The sequence below is a fragment of the Ambystoma mexicanum genome, chromosome 1p (assembly GCF_040938575.1).
Source record: "Ambystoma mexicanum isolate Mex_15411 chromosome 1p, UKY_AmexF1_1, whole genome shotgun sequence".
Taxonomy (NCBI): Eukaryota; Metazoa; Chordata; class Amphibia; order Caudata; family Ambystomatidae; genus Ambystoma; species Ambystoma mexicanum.
In genome coordinates this window covers 965533185-965547537 of record NC_090921.1, presented here as the reverse complement: position 1 = coordinate 965547537, position 14353 = coordinate 965533185, and the positions used below count along the sequence as shown (strand labels likewise).

Genomic DNA, 14353 nt, shown 5'->3' with positions numbered 1-14353 from the left:
GGGAAGGAGTTTTGCAGATTGTGTCCCATGCATGTTGGTCCAATTCTCTGTTGAAATCCCTCGCACATTTTTCTTTAAGGCAGAGGTTTGGGTGTTGATCTTTAGTGATCAAAGCGCTGTACATGCGTGCTATCAGGCCTTTATTCGTGGAGGTTGTGTCAAGAATGTTCACGAAGGTGGTGAGTTCTCTACATATCTTGGTTTTCCATACTCATTTGGATAAGACGCCCTTCAAACATAGATAGAGGAAGATTGGTATTGGGTGCAGTTGGAGAGCTTCCTCCAATTCTGTAATTGCTAAGAATTTGTCCTCTCTCTCCATAGCTGTCTGACCCTTTCGAGTCCCGCGTCGAACCACTTTGATACCTGGGATGTTCTGGAATTTCTTCTCTAATTCCTGGAGCCCATAAATGGCTCAAGAGGGATGGCCATGTGGTCACTCCCGTAATTCCTTTTCCTTCATTCCATATTTTCCTTATTGTCCCCAGTATTGGATGATTGCGTAGTTTTCGTGTGAGTTGTGGTCTGGGGACCAATAGCCATTCTGAGAGCGTTGCGGGGGTCAGGTTATCGTTGTCCAGTTGGACCCATTGCAAGTCTTTCCTGCCTCTTAGATGAGGGATGAGGACTCTTAGTTGGGCCACCTGGTAGTATCGCTTGATATCGGGGAGTCCGACCCCCCCTTGATCTTTGGGTAGCATGAGGGTTTCGCAGGGTATTCTGGGTTTCTTCCCTTCCCACAGGAATGTGGTTATTGCTCTTTTCACTTGTTTAAAGAAGTCTTCTGGGATCATCACAGGGAGAACTTGGAAGGGGTATAGGAAGCGTGAGACTAACCATCTTGATGGCATTCAAGTGTCCCATCCAGGAGATCGTGAGCAGCCTCCATTTTGCGAGGTCTGCGTGGTAAGCGGCGAGAAGCTGGGGGAAGTTGGCCTCATATATATCGGTGACGCCTCTCATTAGGTTGACACCCAGGTATCGGAGTGTCGGGCCTCCGATGGTAAGGCCCAGTTGATCGAATTCTGCTTTTTGGCTTGTGGTGGGTTCATGTAGTGGGAAGAGGATAGATTTAGTTCTGTTAATTTTGAAGCCTGATAGTGAGCCGTATTCTTTGATGAGTTGAATCGCTCAGGGGATTGATGTCATCGGATTTTGTACATGGAGTAAAATATCATCTGTATATAAGGCTAACTTGTATTCTCTTCCATGCACATGTAGACCCTCGACGCATTCATCTGTTCTGAGCGTTTGCGCCAGTGGTTCCAGTGTTAGCGCGAACAGTATTGCCGAGAGGGGGCATCCTTGCCTCGTGCCTCTGCTCAGAGGGAACCAGCGAGAGCACTGGGAGTTTACTGTTACTGATGCTCGTGGCGAGGTGTATACAGCTTTGATTCCTCGCCTAAAGGGCAGGGCCGAGTCCTATTTTCTTTAGGGTTGCTTCCAGGAAGTGGCATTCGACCCTATCAAAAGCCTTCTCTGTGTCGATTGAGAATAGTACAGGTGTATTTGGCATTTTCTTGGCTTCGTGTATGAGGTGGAGAGTCTTGCGGGTGGAATCTGCTCCCTGTCTACCAAGGATAAATCCAACCTGGTCATTGTGGATTATGGCGGGCATATGTGTCTCCAGCTGTGCAGTGAGGACCCTTGTGTACATTTTGGCATCTGTATTTAGGAGGGACCTGTCTGCAGTGTTCCCTCTAAGCTGTGCGCAAGTGCGCTTGCCCAGCTTCCTTTTGTGTGCCGCTCAGAAGATTTTTAGCAGCGCACACAGACAATTTTCACCTATTAAGAAAACATTTAATAAGGCACAAGTCACAGCAATTACTTGAAATTTTCTTTCTCTTAAAATAAGCAACTAGTCTTGATATTCTGCTCATTTGCACTACACTACTATGCAAGAGAGACTGTAAACACCCAAAATCCCTAACAGCAAAATACACACATAAGAGGTTAAAAACGAATATGAAAAACTGGCTCCATGAACAGAAGTATCTACCCAAGATATTCCTGTACACATTAACCTGATAATGTTCCCTCCCCACCCATGACTCCTAAGCTTGATTCTACCACATTTTTACCATATGACTCTAACTTCTGCAGCAGAACACATTAAGATGGTACCGGACAACCTTGACTCTTCCTCTCTTGGCTCTGCGAAAGATTAGCAGATGTGTACCTACATCCTCTTGTTTTATGTTTGTTGTAATATGAATAATATGAATAACATTCACATGCCAGAATTTCTATTACTCATTGTGCATTACAAAAAGCATCAACCATACAATACACTCGAACTACTTGCTCTAATATCGGATACTGACTGTAGGTAAGCAGGCTACCTGGATGTATAACCTTATCCCATACTTCCTCTTCTTTGTACATATGTCACGCAAGTGTTTTGAAGCGGCCCCCTTGCAAGTTAACACATTATAAAACTCACATGAATTTGCCCTGTAAGGATTTTGAGAAGACACATGTGATGCTCATTGTCTCCTACTGTTGCATTACTAACATTACCCTATACATGGAGAACAACATTGCAATATAATTTACTTATGGGTATGGACTATGCCTGGGATGGCTCGTCCATAGTATCAGGGCACTGGATATTCAGACAGGGGAATGCTTTTCACACAATCTGCCTCGTTTCCAAGTGTTCAGAGTTCCTTTGGGCATAGACCTTCACACATTCTATGGTAACTCGCTGCTATACAAAAACGGTTTCATGAAGCACTGTGTAATCCTACACAATGATATCTTGTATGCGCTGCAAAAGAATTGCGTACATGCAGAGTCATGACATTCTTAAAATGCGCATAATATGTTGAGGCATTAAATATGCCTTGCTTGCAAAGTATTGTGGGTCTGCAAATATCCCAGTGAGTGTTTACTGCTACAAGCCCTCACTTTTTACAGTGCTCTATCAACTAGTATTGGAGGCTAGCGCCGGGGAAGGGTATGGGTGGAAGAGTGCAGGTCATCACTCCTTGCGGGTGATGAACAAAGCAGCACATTTCAAAAACCAAATCAAACGTTTCGGCAGTACACTGAAGGAAATGTGTTGCTTGTTTGCTAAAGGATAGGACATTCTAGTACCCGTCTAGACAAAAGCTACTTCTTTTTCTGTCTATGATCAGTGGCTGAGGGCTTTTCAATATAACCATGTGCCCTGTGTGTATCGTCTCCAGCATCTCCCTGCATCTTATTTAACTGATAACAAAGAATTACAGAAGAGGGATCCATAGTTATAGAAGAAGGCACTCAATCAGTTGTATCTCTGATGAATTGATGCTATTAACTTAAAAGGCATATATATGTGACTTTCTTCAGCAGGGCTCCATGATAAACCTCAGTAAGGCACTTATTTAATTTTATCTAGGCTGTGGTGTGGAAGAATGGGCAAAACTATAGACTTTATTATGTGCACTGTCATGTAACTTCTTACGTCAGGGGTATAAGCAGGTCTCTAATCAGATTTTGCTCCCTACTTGGAATCAAACGATTTTTCAGGGAGTCAAAAAGTAATTCGCTTTGCCAATAGGTATACTTTCTGCTTAATAAAAGATGTTCTTCCCCTTAGAATTTCAGTTGAGATCAGGCGTTAATATTATTAGAGGTCCTTCCTATGCCACTGCTCTACTGGTCACTAATTTCGAAAAAAGATCAGTGGAACGTTGTGGGTCGAAGCAACAACATTTTCATGGTTTCTCGTTTTGGTTGGGCACATTTTGTTTTTTAGGGAGTAAAAATGGATGGTGTATATGTCTCTTAGCTGTAAGGCTGGTTTTATCAATACCCACAGGACACGTAATGTGGATAGTAAGCAAGGGCACAGAAACTTTTTATCATCATATTCTGAGGTGCAGTTATTCTGATGCAATAATCATCCTTACACACATTATTGGAAGTATGTTCTCCTGGCCCTTGAATTACTTAATTAAAGTGGCACTTGAACTCCTATCAGTATGTTTTTTGACACATTGCTTTTAATTGCCATTAATTCATTGGCAAATGTATTCTGTGAGAATTTCTTGACAGCCACATATATTTGTGTTTTGTAGTACATATTAGTGATTTTCCAGTGGCATAAAACATTTGCAAGGTACTGTGGCAGATGTTGAAGACTTGGACTGGTTGATGAGTATTCTGTTGTTAATCACATATGCCATTTTATTTTAGCCTTTGTGTTTGGGAAACATGTTGTAAGATTTGTCAAGAACTGCAGTGGCTGGGAAGAGGACATTCCTTTCCAAACTCTCTTCTGCGACAGTAGCTCACTAAATACGCATGGTCACGAAGTGGCTTACCTCATTAGTCAGTTGCGCACATGGAAAATAATGTGCGCACAACAGCAAACCAGTTGCGCACATAGAGAAAAATATTTAGAGGGAACATTGCCTGTCTGTATTTTTAACCCTATTCTGAACAGTTATTTTATTGGGCTACTTCTATGTATATTTTGTACTTTATTCCTATGCACACATTTATTATGAAGAATATATTTGTACAGACATATTGTGTATACCTTTCCTGACCTTTTTGCATAATAATCAGAAGTATTTACTGATTTACTGTACCTTCACAGATGCTCGTACTTCTGGAGAAGTGTCTTCACTGCCCTGGCCACCTTGCAACTTGGTGTTGTGTGTTCCCCCGCGCCCTCGTGGGTGACTGTGAACCCCACCCCTGTCACAGACTGCACACGGACATGTCCTTTCAGTTCGGGCTCCCCGGTCGCTCTGCCCGGCCGGGAACGTCCCCTTTATTTGTCCTGCACGCGGCGGTGTGCAACGTCACTCCGACGTGTGCGTGCAACCCTTAAAAGGGCAGCATCACACATGGGGAGTCAGGCACTCAACGGAAGCACCCTGCAAGCAAAGTAGTCTCATATATCTGGGCCCTGGCACGTCATGGGTCAGAACAGTTTTCAGAGGCTTTGAAGTAATTGGATGCAGGGTTTTACCTGAGCGTAAACAGGTACCATTGCTGAGTGATGTGCCTGCACCTTTACAAGGGCCCATTCTTGCATCTCTCATCTTTGTCATTGCAGAATGGGGCCAATCGTGTGCAAATCAGTCTTGGTGCCATTGTAAAAAAGGCAGCCCAGACCGAACTGCTACACCCTACTCCTTCTCCATGTACCCCTAGGAACCCCAGACCTCTTTCAGCTTCTCTGGTGCTGCCCGGGCCCCAGGGCACAGCTAGCTCCACACCCATGTCTGGGCAAGAATATGCTTCCATTATATGTTGATTGAATATTAGGTTGCAAAGGGTAACTAAAACGTATAGTTTAAAAATGATTATGAAAATTGTGTTCATTTTTTTTTCTGATGTCGATTTGTACAGCACGAGTCTGCAGGTTAATTATGGATCTTGCGCACCTCTAAACCATTTCATTGGTTTGAAAAAGAGTACAAGGATCAGTCTGAAAAAATATATTTGTTCTCTATTTCCCTTTGGCATAATAATATACAATGAGTACCTTCCTTTTTTGTGCTTTTATAAAGTTATTTTATCGATATTTAAGGGGGCGGGGGAGTATATCCATTAAGATTCTCGTGTTAGAAGAGTGACCCCCTCAGGTCAAACAATTATCCTACATTAGAGCGCACTCTGATCCCTACCAAAGAAGACGACAGAATAAAAAGCATGTACATTTGGACCCGGCGAAAGGGGCCTAGAGGGGAGCGGCCCACACACAGGATTCAAAGCAAGGGGGGCTAGTACCCCCAAGAGCGTGTTTACTCGTTACATCTACAGGTCACACCATGCAAACCCCTAAACAAATGCGCCTGCTGTTTAAGTGCACTGAAGTGCAAGTTTCAGCTTCGGCCTTCACTTTTATTTTAAAACGAAACCATTCTGGAACGGTTTCTTTTTAAAATAAGATTATCAGTATAGTAAAACTAAATTTTAAAAAAGTAGAGGAGCACCGCTCCCGCCCACTTTGACCACTCGCCATATTTCGACAATTGGAGAGACACAGCATCCACCCGCCTCGCCACCATCGGCTCGTGCTTTTGAGTCTCAGCTGCCACCTTTACTTTTGCCTTAAAGATAATGGTAAGAGGGGACATTCACACCTTAGAAGACTATGCTGGCGAGGCACGCCAAGCTATAACCGCAACCATAGGATTTGAAGACAAGCAGAGGTGCCAGCCCCGGAAAATATCACCAAAACATTCGTTCTGTTTTACACAAACGGAGGCCAAATGAACCTGATATTAAAGAATAGAACAAGACGTTGGTTTAAAAAAGTTCCTAAAATAGTTTGACAAAAGGCAACCGAACAGACAAAATCGTGGCACGCAGACTAAAAGTGCAGAGTGCAGCAGAGATTTTATAAAGATTTTAGGACAAGCATACGGAAACCTTTTTTTAGAGTAAAAAGCTCCACATGAAAGAGCTTTGATCTTTTTAACTACTTTTACATGGGCAAAGATGAAGGTCCTCTTTCACAAGAAGCCCGACAAAGGGCCTGCACCGCTGCCTTTGCTATCAGACGAACTGAGGGAAGAGCCGGGCCCCGGATACCACAGAGCCAACTAACGAAAGCAATGCAATCCTCAGTTGCCGTCTTTCTTAGTCTCTTCAAAAATGGTTTGGTGTGGTTGCGACGAAATAGACTACTACTCTTTAGGAATAGAGGGATGAGTAATGCCTTAACCGCCCACTCTGCCCCACACTTCTACTAAAGCAGCAGTGATCACATCTCGACGGGTATACCTCCTTCGCCTTTGGTGGCAGTGTGGGCCGAAGGCAGGCTATACTCTGAGGATGGGTCTGAGGTGATAACAGTAACAACACAAACAGAAATAGTACAAGGACTCCAAAGTAAAAGAATGTCTAATCAAGCATCTTTTAAATAAATGTATATACTTAAATTACACAAGAAGAATGCAATCAATTAACTAAAAACTTTAGTAAAATCCCACCCCTTTAAATAGAACACAGAGGATGCGGACAGATGTAGTATGACACTCTGGGTACTTGAACAGGGGTGTCCAGGCAAGAAACTGCCCCAATGTCACTTCTCGTTAGCAGAGGCCAATGAAAAGGCAGAGAAAGGCGGCTTACAAATCACTAGGATCCGAAAAAGAGGCCCAGAGACAAGGCTTCTTCAAAGTACCTTATTTCTTTCTTCTGAGCGTGACAGCGTCAAGCGAGGCTTCTAGGCATTGAACCGGAGTCTGTGCCCTATCGGCGCCAGCTGATATCGAGTCATGGAGCACTGGTGCTAGCTCCCACGATGTGGTGCTGTTCGGCAGTGGCAACAGGTTTGTGGGTCAAGTATGCTGGGGGTAGCAGGAGATGTTGGATTGGTGGTACTGGAAGTTCTGGTGGCCATGGGTGAGGAGAAGCAGATATTGGTGTTCAGCAATGAGCTGCTTGCCTGCCTCAACACAGTGCCGGGCTCCTGCAGCAGCTTTTGGCTGAAGCTCTAAGAAACTCGAGACCAATCAGTGGTGTCAAGTTGGGCATGCTGGACGAGTTGGCAGATCTCGGATATGAAGACGGCAAAGTTTCAGCATTGAGTGAACTCAGAGATGCAACAGTGTTTGAGCATCAAGGACATGCATGTCTCAGTCGTTTCCCTAGCAGCAGCTTCGATGACATCTAAAGTGCTCAAATCGGCATCAAGGCAGTTCAATGATGCCAGAAGAGCCAATGGACACTTTTTTGATTTTGCAGTTGCTTGAGACCCACTTGAGGTGCTCCAGGACAAAGTAAGTACTTCTGTTGTGCTCCTACTCCAAATTTCTTGGCTGGTACCTACAAGGGATCCTTCACCTCAAATGAGCAGCAGCCTGGTTCAAGTAGTCCTTTAATCCACAGCTGTTCACCCACACTGGTCTCAGGACATGGGTAGAGGGCTGTGCTTTTCTCGGACTTGGATGCCTTCCGCGTTCACCTGTATGTCAGAGGACTCTAGTCTCCAAAGATAAATCAAAGAAGGATTTGAGACCCCTTCCTTCTAAAGACAAAATGATACAGGGGATTGGACAAAAGCAAAGCCAGCTTCAATGGGGCCCATCATTGCCTTATTACACTATACCCAAGGTGCCTTGTCCTGTAGAAAATAGTTGGGAGAGGAAATGGAAGAGCCACAACAAAAAGTAAGATGGTGGAACCCCTTCTCAGGTCCACATTTTCCTCTATGGCTACTCTAACCCCACCTCTTCCCAAGCATGCAGACTTTAAAGGCCCTTTGGTGTGTAAGCTTCTTAAGAGATGTCCTGGTGAGAGCGCCTGTGTCTGAGGGGAGGTACTACCCAGGGCTCAGGTCAAGGGTACACACGGGTGGATGGAGCCCCACAACTTTTTTCAGAAGCCCCTCCCCCCTGCTTTTTTCGAGGGCATCCTGATGTGCTAATTTCTGGTGATACCACATTCAATTTGCATGTTAATGAGTCCCCCGCACTTTTTTTAGGGCTTGACCCCTGGTGCTACCCTTCCTTCAAGAGATTCAAAGGAAGGCAGCATTCTGCCTATTGTCTTCCTTTTTGAAGTGACGACAGCCAGGTAGCCATAAATACACATTGCCCTCATATAACTGGATTGGGCTCACCAGGTTGCCACTTATATGCTATCACATTGGAGTGGCTTTAATAATTGTGTGCTCTTATCATTCACTGTACCATGAACTGGCATTGCTTATTCATAGAGTTTACCATGTCAACAGACTGACAAGGCCACTATTCTATTTAAAATTCAGAGGTGTAGGAGTTTAAGTGCAGCCGTTGTCTGCAGGGACTTGATGTCCCAGCAGCTGTCAGGAATGCACAAGTGACCTTTACTCCTGCCCAGTGACACTGGATAGCAGGGGCTGCAGATGTCAGAAGAGTGGTGCAGCAGGCCACATGTAAGTACTATGCTTTTGGCATGGAGCTTTTTTATCAATAGTCTGATTATCAGACTTCCCTTTCAGAGACAGAATTACCCTCGTGACTATATTATTTCACACCCTCGTCAGATGCCAGTCCGTCACAGTGGTCCTTCAGAAGAAGCTGGTCAAAGGATGTAACTCACTAACAGCCTTATTCAGAGCTGAGTACTAAATGTGCAAAGCAGTGGCAATGCAAATAGCATATGAGAACGACAAGACCACACATTTAGATATTTGAACAGAAAGGTGCATGGTTGGAGGATAATCAACCCATCCAGTAGTCAATAATACACACCTCAAACATTCCGAATTAGCTGAAATTTTGGAATGGCCTAATTACACATGGGTAACGCTTCACTAATATGCACACCATGTATCTTGTTATTTTGCTAGCTTTCTGTTTTCGTCGTGAAATTGATGGCTAAAAATGATTGATGTTGAGAAGGTTACCGAATTGTAAAAGAGCTCTTATAACCACATAATATGTTGTTTCAATGGCACTTTTTTTTATTTTTAGAATTAAGTAACCCACTGTCATCAGTTCCAAACATGATAAAAGAATAAATGTCTTCGCCTTGGTTGTAGGCTTAACTATTAACATGAATTGATCACAGATACTCAGTTTCACTCTTGCAATTCTGTACTAAGAAAATCCACCACACTAAAATGGGTCACCATGTGTCTATGGGGCTAACTAAGTGCAGCAAGGCCACAGATAGTGGTAGACGGCCTATACAAGACCACTTACATTACATGTCCCAAATTAAGGCTGCCTAAGCAGAAAAAGAAGGATTGTGTGTATATATATCATGGCCGTCCCCTTTATTATTTCCTATCACCTCCAGTCAGTATTACAATTACAGTGTACAATTACAATTATTCAGAAATTTGAGCTAATGTAGCTGTAAAAGGTTAATGTTGGTACGTGTGTTTATGTTTGTTTTAGTATTAGTATTTTTATCAAATCGGATTTATTCATTAACCAATTACATAAGTAATAATGTAAATATAGCAAAATTAAAACCCCTCTCAAAGAAATAACATCTAGAAATAACAATGAAATACACACTAAGATAACCACGTAGGATTATAAAGCACATTACAAATAAATACATAATGTTGTAGTCCATTCATATCGACCTAAAGAGGAGATGCACATTTAAATTAATGTAGTCTCACCTAGCAGTGCTTCTCTTACATATTCAAACAGGCTAAAAATAAAATTCAAATATTACAGTTCAATATTAACAATGCATCTGCATAAAACCTGATATATATATGTATATTTTTTTGTATTACTTGTTTAAATCGCATAACGATGTTTACAAGGTATTCACACACAAAGAAAATCGAAATCCATGAGTTTGTCCTTTTGCTTTCTCTGCTGGCAAAAAATAGACGCTGTATTTCATCTTCCAACAGTTTTGTCTCAAAAATCTTTATAGATTGTTCTTTAACATTTAATCCTAAAGTTCCTACTGTTGTATATCATATTGTCTTTGGCTTCTCTGTCCCAATTAATTAAGTCTTTTTCGCATTCATTGATACATATTGCATGACCTGTGCTACCGCAATTACCCATGAAGTCGTTTCTCTGCTAATCAGCCGCGTCCACCAAGTGTCTTCTTCACAGAAGTGATGCGGCGATATGACGGTTTAAATATGTCATTCTGATGTTTTGTGTCCTTGAACATGACAGCAAGAGGTGCCTTATTGTTTCAATCTGATCTTGATGTTTACAATGTCGGCACTTATTCAAAGTTGAAAGACCTCTGACCGCCAAAATTTCGTTTGTCTCCAGAAGGTTTAAACGGGCTCTTATAAACATGTTTCTTAGAGCTCTGTTTGGGAACTTCTTAATAAATTCTTGGGTTTGATTTAGTTTCTTTGTGTTCGTTGACAAATGGGTTGTCAGCTTGTTCTTTGCCGCTGTGTCTAGAGTGAGAATCCAATCAAGTTCCTTCATTTTCTTTTTGACCTTTGTCGGGTTCTGTAGCAGTTCTTCTTCAGTACTTTGTATCTCCACCAGTTTATCTTTGTTTTTCTGTACCCACGTATTGAGCATTTTGCAGTGACCTCCTGTGATTGCTATGTTGATCAGGTTTAGTATCTCTGGATGTTTCGGAAGAAGGATTTTCCTATATACCATCATGCTATTTCGATAGATCGTTCACTGGAGAGACAGCAAGCTTAGTTCTCACCTAATCAAAGCCATTGGAGTTGATTTTGGCAAGTTTAACACAGTTCTTCAGATATACCCTTCGAGTTTCAGCCATATTTTTGTTGGTATATATGGCATTGCTTCTACTCCGTATGTTAGAGATGGAATAACCTTTGCTTTGTAGAAACTGATTATTGGAATCAGTGAGAACCTGCCAAACTTTTATCCACGGCTCTTGTTTGAGATGTTAGTTTTCTTGTTTTTTCAAATAGAACTTGTTGCATTTCTGTTTCAGACCTTGTACTATCAAGAGTTACTCCTAAGTATTTAAATTCTTTCACTCTTTCTATTTGAAATCCACCCAAATGCCATTTTAGTTTTTCAGTTCTCTTACACAATTTTTCCAGCGACATAATTTTGGTCTTTTCTTGGTTGATCTCCAAATCATTAGATTGAATATATTTTAATAGATTGTTAAATTGTTTCTGGAGGCCAATTGTCATCTGGTCTAAGAGAACCATATTGTCTGCGTACAAAAGACCTGTTGTTTGTACTTGGCCAATTGTTGGAGGGAATGATCTTAGGCTTTCCTCTGAGTTTTTGAAATCTCCCAGGTATGCTATGAAGAGTGTGGGAGCGAGCGGGCAACCTTGTTTTACTCCTCTCATTGTAGGTATCTCATCAGATAGCAAGCCCTGTTGGTTCAAGCATACTCTCATTGTGGTATTTGTATAGAGGGCTTTTATCGTGTCTGAAAAGGCCGGGGGGCATTTCCAAGTTGACAGAGTTTGTCTCGATTGTCCTGGTTGAATGCTTGGACCAGGTCAATAGACGCAATGAAAGACCCTCGGGCTCCCTTCCATGATTACTGATATTACACTTAATAAAATTACATTTCAACCACTTCTCCCTTAGATCAATAAATCTTTTACAAATGGGTAAAATATTATCGAGCTCTTCAGGGACTCCCATTTCACAGTGGCACCTCAGAGTCATGGATCCCCCAATCCATTGCCTTTGGGCATTTAATGGGAGCCTATTAAGTCTGGTCATCGGAATTACTCTTCAACATTCGTGGGAGCTTATTTCACATACCTCCCCACCAGCCCCCAAATTCAACTGCATGCTAATATAGATCACACACAAGCATACGTTATGTTAGATTAGGCTTTTGTTTGAATTTTGAAACCGCGATAAAAAGGAAAATATATTTGAAATCAACATGGAATAAACATTTGCACTTTCTTCCCATTTGTTGGACATGATTTATGACACGTGCCTAGAGTGGGGAACCTTAGGAGGTATGTGTAAGCCTACTTTATTAACTATGTTGTTGTTTTTCTTCCCCTAGGTACAAGTGGGAAGTACAACTCAGGACCAAAGAATTGTGGGATATATTTCCAGCACTCACCTACATGCCCTGGCAGGTAATGTGTTATGCTTGTTCTTAAATGCTCTGTATAGCTTCTGTAGATATTTACTCCCTGGCATGCTGATAGGAATCAGTTTGAAAGACTGTTTAGCTAGTATGATTATGCACGACTGATGCTGATTTTATGAGCCATGGCTTTAATTTAGTCTTTAGAAATTAGAGCTAAAGATTTGTTAGTAGGGCTACAAGGATATTTGATGTGGGTACAATGTGGGAAGTTGTAATGGATTGTGTGATGTTGTGCCCTATGTTAATTGTGCTGTACTTGCCACATGGTAGTCCTTCTGTACCAAGAGTGCATGTGAGGTCCTTCCTCTTTCATTCCCAAACCTGTTGTACTCTTCATTGTAAGCTGTGTTGCTTTCCCATTAGGCCATACCTCTTCTCACTAGACCCCACTTCCTCTGATCAGAAACATTTCTTCCCACTGGACCGCACCTTTTCCCGATTAGCCGAACCTCTTCCACTTAGACCATGCCTTTTCGTGACAGGGAACACATATTTTCACCAGACCACATCTTTTTCCATAAAAAAGCCTCTCTTTTTCATTAGGCCACTCTCCTTGCCACTAGACCAGACTCCTCCCCATTGGGCTACGCCTCTTCTCCTAGCCCACACTGTTTGCATCATACACACACGCCTTCTAACTGGACTAGATCTTCTTCTGACCAGATCAATTGACCGCATATATAGCCAGTCAATTACACTTCTTACCAATTGTCTGCAGCTTGTATTATTAAAGTGTGCAACATCTTGTCACGAGACAGCATACCTTGCTAGTAACTTACATATGCCCCCACTAGACCACCTTCTCCCCACTAAACCACATATGTTACCACTAAACCATCCACGTTCGCTATGGGCTACACCTCTGTCATTGAAACATCTTGTCTTCCCACCTTGATAACACTCTATTCACCGTTCACTTGCACATCTACAGTAACCTCAGGAAAAAGTGTCCTGGAAAACTGACTCTCAACATCTTAAGATTAGGAAACATTTAAAGCACTTCAACACAGCAACTCAAAGACGGAGGTCCTGTTTCTACACCCTAAGAAATTTCAGTCTTTCCAGACACTTAATCAAGCTTGTGTGATGAACCATAGATTATTTCCCCAGAAACCCCGACCTGGCACACCTCTCATGTGGCCAGGGAAAGGCAGACGCTTCCTGATCCTGACCCTGCGGTGGAAGTTCTGCAGGAGGATCACATTGTGGGGGAACGGGTCGTGAAGAATTGGAAAATCCTTTTGATAACTTCCGCAGAAACCCTACCCTTTTGATCTTTTGATGGCATACTGTAAAATCGGAAGTATAGGTAAAGCTAACTTTTAAATTGTGGACTCCCCATCCCACAAATCTCAAAGTATTGGGAGGAAGCAGAGGACTGGAGAGGCACGATACTACAGGTTGCAGCCTATTAGTGATAATGACCCACACCTGAGGGAGAATGGTAAGCATAAAAGGCTTCCTCAGATGCAGGCCATGAAGAAGAGTAGCAGCAGTATGTGGACTAGTCGTGGTCTCTCCACATTGCAGCAGAAGCAGAGGCAGAATCTTGAAGAGAACAGAGATGCTGGGACCACTGTTGTATATTGAGCAGTTGCCTGTCCTGAGAGGGTCTCTTTATCTTTAAACCTTCATTGCAGAGGTTGCCTACCGAGAAGTGTTGAAGTTGGAAGCTTTCCCCCTGGAGACCAGAATTGCAGAGGTGGTGCAGTGGGAAGCGTAAACTTTGTAACCTTCCCCAAAGTAAGGCAGGCTCCGGGGCAGGCGAGCACCGGAGAGCCTCTGGAGCAGAGGAAGCTCCTTTTACAAGTGGCACTGGCCGCAGGGGACTGAAGGAAGCAGGTTACCGGGCCACGTGGAG

General features: G+C 42.8%; 1 protein-coding gene across 6 annotated transcripts in view; it reads left to right on the top strand.

The window, feature by feature from the left end:
- SMPD3 (sphingomyelin phosphodiesterase 3) overlaps positions 1-14353 on the top strand; it is a 1269436-nt gene that overhangs the window by 984723 nt on the left and 270360 nt on the right. For all 6 annotated transcript variants that reach the window (XM_069653717.1, XM_069653704.1, XM_069653726.1 and 3 more), the window contains one exon: positions 12403-12478. In XM_069653717.1, coding sequence (XP_069509818.1) covers positions 12403-12478 — 76 coding nt within the window. The remainder of the gene's footprint in view (positions 1-12402; positions 12479-14353) is intronic.